At 24.9% G+C, this 7,760-nt stretch overlaps 1 protein-coding gene across 1 annotated transcript; it reads right to left on the bottom strand.

Annotated features, from left to right (window-relative positions):
- Window positions 1–2,544: 2,544 nt before the first annotated feature.
- On the bottom strand, window positions 2,545–4,136 carry LOC109787824 (vascular-related unknown protein 4). The gene is made up of 2 exons (XM_020346396.3): window positions 3,551–4,136; window positions 2,545–2,952 (listed from the first exon to the last, which is right to left on the bottom strand). Exons 1-2 carry the CDS (start codon window positions 3,854–3,856, stop codon window positions 2,818–2,820), a joined length of 441 nt encoding a protein of 146 aa, XP_020201985.1. The 5' UTR covers window positions 3,857–4,136; the 3' UTR covers window positions 2,545–2,817.
- Window positions 4,137–7,760: the final 3,624 nt, after the last annotated feature.

Consider the following 7,760-nt stretch of genomic DNA (forward strand, 5'->3'; position numbering starts at 1 on the left):
AAATGAAATTTTGAACATTAAAAAAGAAAAAGTTAGAAAAGTTACTTTCAGTTAAGTGATTTCTCAAGTAGTATATGTGTAAAAGCCGATATATTAAATGATTATTGTAAATTGTTTTCTTTAAATATTCAAATCGAAACATAAGTTAGGGGTTAGAAATATTACATAAACCTCTATACACTATTCTGTCTATTTTTATGATTTTCGATTCAAGAGATGTTTGTATGTATTTATGTATCATTTCTTTCTTTTTATTTAATGTAATATATATATATATATATATATATATATATATATATTTTTTTTTTTTTTCTCTTTTCTTGTTTTATTCTTTTTATTGTTAATGTTTTTTATATGATTTATTTAATCAATATTCATATTAATCATTTAATCATTATAATATTTATTTTATGTGATTCAAATTTCATTATAATGATTAAAAAATGCATAAAAATCATAATTTATTAAATATATTTAAGTTAAAATTGTTAGTTGGAATATAAAGAATTTATCAAACCAAATTTACTGAAAACAGTTTGATGACACATTTTTAATATGGGTGTCTGAAAAAAGAAGGCTTCAATTCCCTCTAGAATATTTTCTTTTGGATGAAATTTCTAGACCTAATTATAGCCATAGAGGAAATTAGTCACCTGAAAAAGACATGGATATGCATGAGAATTTATCTCAAAAATAATTTCTTACACGTGCTAGCTAGCATATTCCTTAGAAACTCTCAAATCATTTTCAAAAACACTAAACTAGCTACCTGCACCTAATAAATTTAGGTATGCATAACAAGAAAACTTTGCTCTTTTCCAATTTCTTCTCCTTGCTTTGTTGGAAGGACCTTACATAGTTCAAAAATGTATGTTACCTACCGATCCATTGAGCTGGCTCCCTTTGTTCATATATGTCGGTTGTTATTTTCATAATCGATAATATATTCTCTCACACCCTACCGATATATATATGTAATTTCTTAATAGTAATATAGAGTTGTTGGAGTTGGTTAACCTAGCTAAGCAAGAAAACTCCAGGAACTGATTAGTATATTAAGATTTAAATAATTTTTTAGTCACGTTAAATAGAGTATTTTTTTGCTTTTTTTTCTTTTTTATTTTTATCTTTGTAAAAAAAATTATTTCTCAGTTTCATTCTTATTATCAGATTAGTCGTTAAATTTAACAAAAACAAAATTAAAGAGACCAAAATAAGAAAGTGAAAAAATTATAGAGACCAAAATAAAATAAAAAAAATCGAAAACAATTAAAATACGAGAAGATAAAAATGAAAATAACTAAAGAGATTTAAAACAAAAATAAAGAAAATTAAGAGAATTAAAATTAAAATAATCTTATTTTAAAGAGATTAAACTTTAAGGTAAGTTAAATTTTTAAAATTTAAATTTGAACTTGTACTTACACAGAATAACAATATAAATTTTTATTAACTATAAAAAAAACTTAAACCTTTAACATAAAACTTCAAGTCTAGTAAAATTATAATAATCATCCTCTAGTTGTAAAGAAAATATAACAAATGAAAGACAATAATGTAGTTCCTTCCTCTGCAATGCATGGTTTCAGCTTTATAAGTTGATTATTTGTCAAACCACAATTATTGAACTTTTTTACCTATTTGGCGTAAAAAAATTAAAATTCTCAAATTAAGATATTTTTTAAAAATTTCCGAATTAGAATACGTTGTGTTCGTGAAACACGACTTTTTGTATTAAAGTAAAACTTTCACAAATTAACACGACTTCTACTTGTTTTTTAAAAAAGTTAATAAAAGGAGGTCATATTTTAAATCACGACTTGATTTTTCAAAAAAACAAAATCATGTAAAAGATATTATTTTAACGTTAAAAAAAAAAAAAAAAAGAGCAAGTCTGAGTTCCATTCACGACTTCCCATTTTAAAAAACTAATAAAAAAATGTGTGTTTAGTATTCATTGATCTTGATAATTAAGCACTCTTAGAATAAAATGTTAGTGGTTTGGTTACTCGTATAAAATATTTAGTTATCTTATCTGGCTTATTACTCTTTCACTCTTTATAGTTTTTACTTTTCATTACAAAAAAAAAAAAGGCAGAAATAATTACGAAAAATTAGTCAACGCAAATATCGACAGTCAAACTGTCTCTGGACTGTCCTAAGCATAATTTTTTTTAATAATTTTTTAAAAACAATTTTAATATTTCATTATATTAAAAACTAATTTTTAATCTTTAAAACCAACTACACAGACTATAATGGTGTCGATAACTAGTTATTAAAAGCCGACACTACTCATATTATGCTTTCCATTTCTTATGCTTAGTCGTGACAATGTTTATAGATATTTTTCTATTAGTCATTTTATGCTTTCCGTTTCTTATGTGTAGTCTTTGCGTCATTATGTTCCACACATATACACAAGTCCTATCCTAGAGTAAAAGTGGTAATGTACAGCCATGGCATCATTAATTGGAAACAAATAATTAAAAAGGACATGATATACACAAATTGCATGTGTTTCAATTGCAAGAAAGACTGAAATTTATAAATAATGATTGATTCATTATATACAACATGCTCTAGCTGTTTAGCATGATTATCTATGTGCGCTAATCAAGAGAGAAAAATGCATGAGTACTATTTTTTTTTTTCAGACCCAACAATACAAACACCCCATTGATACTTAATTATCATTTTTCTCTAACTCTTTTTTCTTCATGTCATTTTGTATCCTATTGTATATATCTATACTTATTTCTCTTTCTGGGGTTTGCTAGCATGGAATAATGTACATGGGGCATGGAACTAATCAACCTATAGATATTTCACTATCATCGACAAAGGAACTAAGCAAAGGCCTTTCTTCTTCAGTTCTGCGTGGTCATTATCCCTCCCATTAAAATACACTTCTTTCCTTTCATCTCTTTCTCCTGAGGTGTTTCCTTTTTCCTGCAAAATCAAAACAAAAAAGCAACTTGTTAATTGAAAAATGCTTAATTAAGTTGTTCATTAATTAATTTAGTTGCATAATCAACATACATGTATATGGATTGCGAGGCATCTGAAATAAATTAAGGAGTACAGTAGTACATCATTAATAAGGAAAAAGAAAGAATGAAAAAAATCTATTAAAAGGGAAATGGTCTTTGATTAATTAAGCACAAAAATCTCATGCATTTTCCTTTCCCTCCCAAATAGCTAAAAGGTAAAAGATAAAATAAAATTATATATTATCAATGTAAATTGAGTTGCTCAAATTAAGATGGTATAAGTCCTTTTTCTCTCTTACTTTTTATTTTTATATATTTTCAAGTGGTTTAATTTAAAACCAAGTTAACTTTATAAGACTAGTTTATAAAATTATAAGTCTTCCACACTTATATATATTATTATATATATACTCATTGGTTGATATGAAATTTTTAACATAAACCTAAAATATTAGGATAAATTATAGAATTAAAACTACTTAACATATATAACTTCAACTAATTGAAAGGAAATGCAATGTAGGAAGAATTATTAAGAAAAGAGGAAAAACAAGAACCTTGGGGCCTTTGATAGGAGAACTTGCAGTATCTTCCAAAGCATCATCAAAAGCTGTTTTGATCTTCTTTCTCTTCTTCAAACTAGATTCCTCAGCTTGTGTGCTATAAGTTAATTTTTTGGTAGCAGCCAAGGAAGCAGCATCAGAGGCAAAGGAGGTGGAGTCAATACCAGAGAAAGACATAGAACATTTCTGATCATCAACATTATGGTCGTTAAAGAAATCCTCAAAGTACTTAGTCCAACCACTCTCCTCTGAAGAGTCACACTCACTGGTGGAAGAAGGAGCTTTGATTTTGGTACTCATTGAAGCCACCTTAGTTTTGTATCTGAAATCCAACAAGAGAATAAGATGAACAAATAATGAAAATATATATTAGTGGGGTTCGGTGCAATAAGTTTTTAAGAAGCAAGTCTCCCACGGAAAGCATATATGAAGAGAATATTTAATATATGTAATTAACAATGAAGAAATATGCATAGATATGATTAAATGTGTGACGACTTTGGAATCATGGGGTGGGACATAGAATTCGAGAAGTTAAAATTAACTTAGTGTGTGTGTGTGTGTTTGACCTTTGTGGTATGTGCCAAGAGATTTGCAAAAATTTTCTTTATGGCGGACTTAACTTTCCACTATTGCTTTGAATTAGTCATTCAGTCACCCTAGCTAGCTAGAGAAGTTTGGAAATGTTCTTTCGGCTACCTCATTCCCTAATCCCAATGTCTCACGAGAAATTGCATCTAGTTCTAATAATTTATCACAATTAATTAATTTCTCCCGTGAACATACAAGAGGAAGAAATTTACTTATACTAGCTAGAAGTAGTTTCCTTTCATAACCTTTTTTTTTTTTTTTTTTACAAAACAAATGTAATAAATTCAACCGTTGATTTACTCATTCTATTGTTATGCTATTCTTGGTATGATAATTAATTTGATAAAAATAAAATAAAATTTGTAATTGATTGATAGAGTAAAATTAAGTAAAAAGATAGAAGGAAGTTAATATTTTAAAATTGTATTTTATATAGTTAACTTTTTATGTAGAAATAAATAATATATACAAATATTATTTTACTTTTCTCTCTTTATTCACATTTGTTTATACAAATATTAACATAATACATCACCCACTTTAATTTACCATATTTAAATATGATAATTTTTACGCATATTATAATTCCTATTAGCATAATGTATTATCATTATGTCTAATGCTTTATCCATGAAAGAAAACTTTTCTCTTAATATAATACATTATCCATTATTATAATCATTATCTACGAAAGAAATATTACTTCTTAAACTTACAAGTGCATATAATACAAATGAAATAAAAATTATTTTTATCTTTCTTACTCATTTAGTGGTTTGTTTGTCAAATTTTAAATAAATTTAATAAAAACACATGTATTTTTTCCCCTCACTCTCTCTCTTTTTAGTATGTACTCATACAGATATTTAATTTCTTTCTGAAATAAATCATGATGACGTGTTAGTAGAATAATTTTAGTTATAGAATAAATACTTGAAAGTGAAATCAATGGATATAGTTCAACTCAAGCTTTCACATCCGATGACAATTATTAGTAAAGGCCAGCTTTCAAGTTGAACACTATTATAAAATACACACATATATATTGTGTGTTTGAAAATCTCGATTATCTGTATATTGTAATTCCCTCTAGTTTCCTATAATCCTGTCATATATCTTATCCTAGCTACAAAATAGGCATTCTGCCTATTATATTTAACAAAGGAAATCAATATGTATATTGTAATGGCATGATATATGCCCCTTTCGCTGACACAACTCGATAGCTCAGCTTAACTATCATTTACAATTTTCTAGCACTTCCCCAAATTAATTTTCTATTATGAGGATAAGAAAATTGCAATTTCAATATTTTAAACTTAAAATGAAGATATCAACATGTATTGATTCTAGTTAGAGTTACTTGGATATGATTTCTTAATTGTTATTTACTTACTTAAGTTTAATATAAAGGCAGTAGAAAAGAAGTTTGACATGGAAGAAACATACATTTGATGGAAATTAAGAGTTCCTTTTGCAGCAGAACATTCAAAATCTCACGAGAAGTCGAGAATTAAACGGAATACGAGTTAGCCTTTGCTTTTTTATCACTCACTTTGTGTGTTTAATAAAAGGGAAAGAAATAAAATTGAGAGAAATAAAAAGTGAATAAAAAAAAACAAAATAGAAATTAAATTATTTGATTGAAGAAAAATAAGTTATATATATATATATATATATATGTATATAAGAGGAGAAAATAAATAAGAGGATTATTCTTTTATTTTTTTTCAATCAAACAATTTCACTTGTTTTTATTTTCTAAATTTTATTTCATCCACTTTATTTCTTACCCATTTTTCTTTTAACTAATTAAATAACAAATTTAAGTTTCCTCCACTCATAATTTAAGAGTGCTCATCCGTTGAAAAAGATAAACAAGGCATCATCATTGGATGGAATGATGTATGGAGAGTTTAATTTTGTTGACTTAAACCATAAACAAACACATAAATAAAGAAGGAATCGTTTTGAAAAGAATAAAGATAGGTGATGACTTTGGTGTTTGTTGTTGGCCATTTGATTTAGGACTTTATCTGTATTTGCTGACGTTGCTTCATAATTGTTTTATCGTCTTGACCTCAAAACTACGTCAGCAAATATCTTTTTAACGAGGGTCCACCCATCTGTGAATGTTGGAGATTAGTTTTTATTTCTGATTAAGAGTTTAATAGCTACTCCCGTGCCCCACAAAAACCTACTTCAGAAGATCTAAATTAATTCTTCCATATAAACATCAATATGCTTCCATCTAATTTTTTTTAAACAATAAACATTGAGAATACCGGATTTTCTAAAGTTTTTTTTTAAAATAGATCTTACAAATTGAGAATAATATTTGACGAGATAATCAATATCCAATCTATCTTATTCTCTAAATAAATCATTGATATGAGTTAAACTTATGTAGCATTTTTTAAGTAAAGTTTTGGGTTTAGGTTTTTAAATGAAAAAATCATGATTATTGGGATAAAAATCCAGCCATCAAAGGCGACCCAACAAAAATTAGTCACGGATACAAATGAAAATAGAGTGAGTAATTTGTCACGAGTCTTCAACCAAGTCTGTTTATATATATATATATATATATATATATATATATATATATATATATATATATATATATATATATATATATATATATATATATATATATATATATATATATATATATATATAATTGTTAGATTGAAAATATATTACTTTATATATTTATATCAAATTTTGTTAAAATTAAATAACAACTTAAAAGTAATTAAATAATTTATATTTTATTATATTTTAAAATAAATATATTACGTTAATTTTATTTTATAAGAATGAAATATCAAATCATCTTGGATTAATATAAAATTTTGTCTATATAATTTAAGAAATATAAAATTTTAATTTAACGATTAAATTTATAAAATTTACATTCAATATAAGTTATTAAACGGTATAATACTTAATATAAATTACACTAGTATTATTATAACCCATATATATATATATATATATATATTACTAATAAATGTTAGTAATTATTGTTATATTATCAATAAATATTTATAATCAATAAGTTATGGTTAGTTGGAAAATTCATTCTTATCACTCTAGTTTTATATCTCCTCTCTCATATCACCAAGATTGCCTTATAATTTTGATTAAGTCTGTTTATTAAAAAGGTAAAAACACTTAAGATTCAACATTTTAAAAAGTCTTTTTTAACTAAAATAATCCTTTAAAAAAACTAGTAAGTTTGATAGGCTCCCCTATTTAAAATATAAAAAAAAATATTAAATATTATATAAATTTATAATTAATATTTCATATTTAATATAGATAATTATTAATAATAACATATTTAATACTAAATGTGGCAAAGAAATTCATTTATATATTATCTATTCGATCCATTTATAAATAAATTCATCAAATTCATTAATTACAATAAATAATAGATAGATCCAAATTATCCATTTAATTTTTTGGATAGTTATTAATCAATCTACTACTTTTTTAAAATTCATTGAATTATAATATGAGATGTTTATTAGGTTTAAATTTTAAAAGAATATTTTGACATAAAAAAATCTTAAAAATTTTAAAAGACTATATAATAATATAATGA

Source organism: Cajanus cajan, chromosome 10 (assembly GCF_000230855.2).
Source record: "Cajanus cajan strain Asha chromosome 10, NIPB_CcT2T_4, whole genome shotgun sequence".
Classification (NCBI taxonomy): Eukaryota; Viridiplantae; Streptophyta; class Magnoliopsida; order Fabales; family Fabaceae; genus Cajanus; species Cajanus cajan.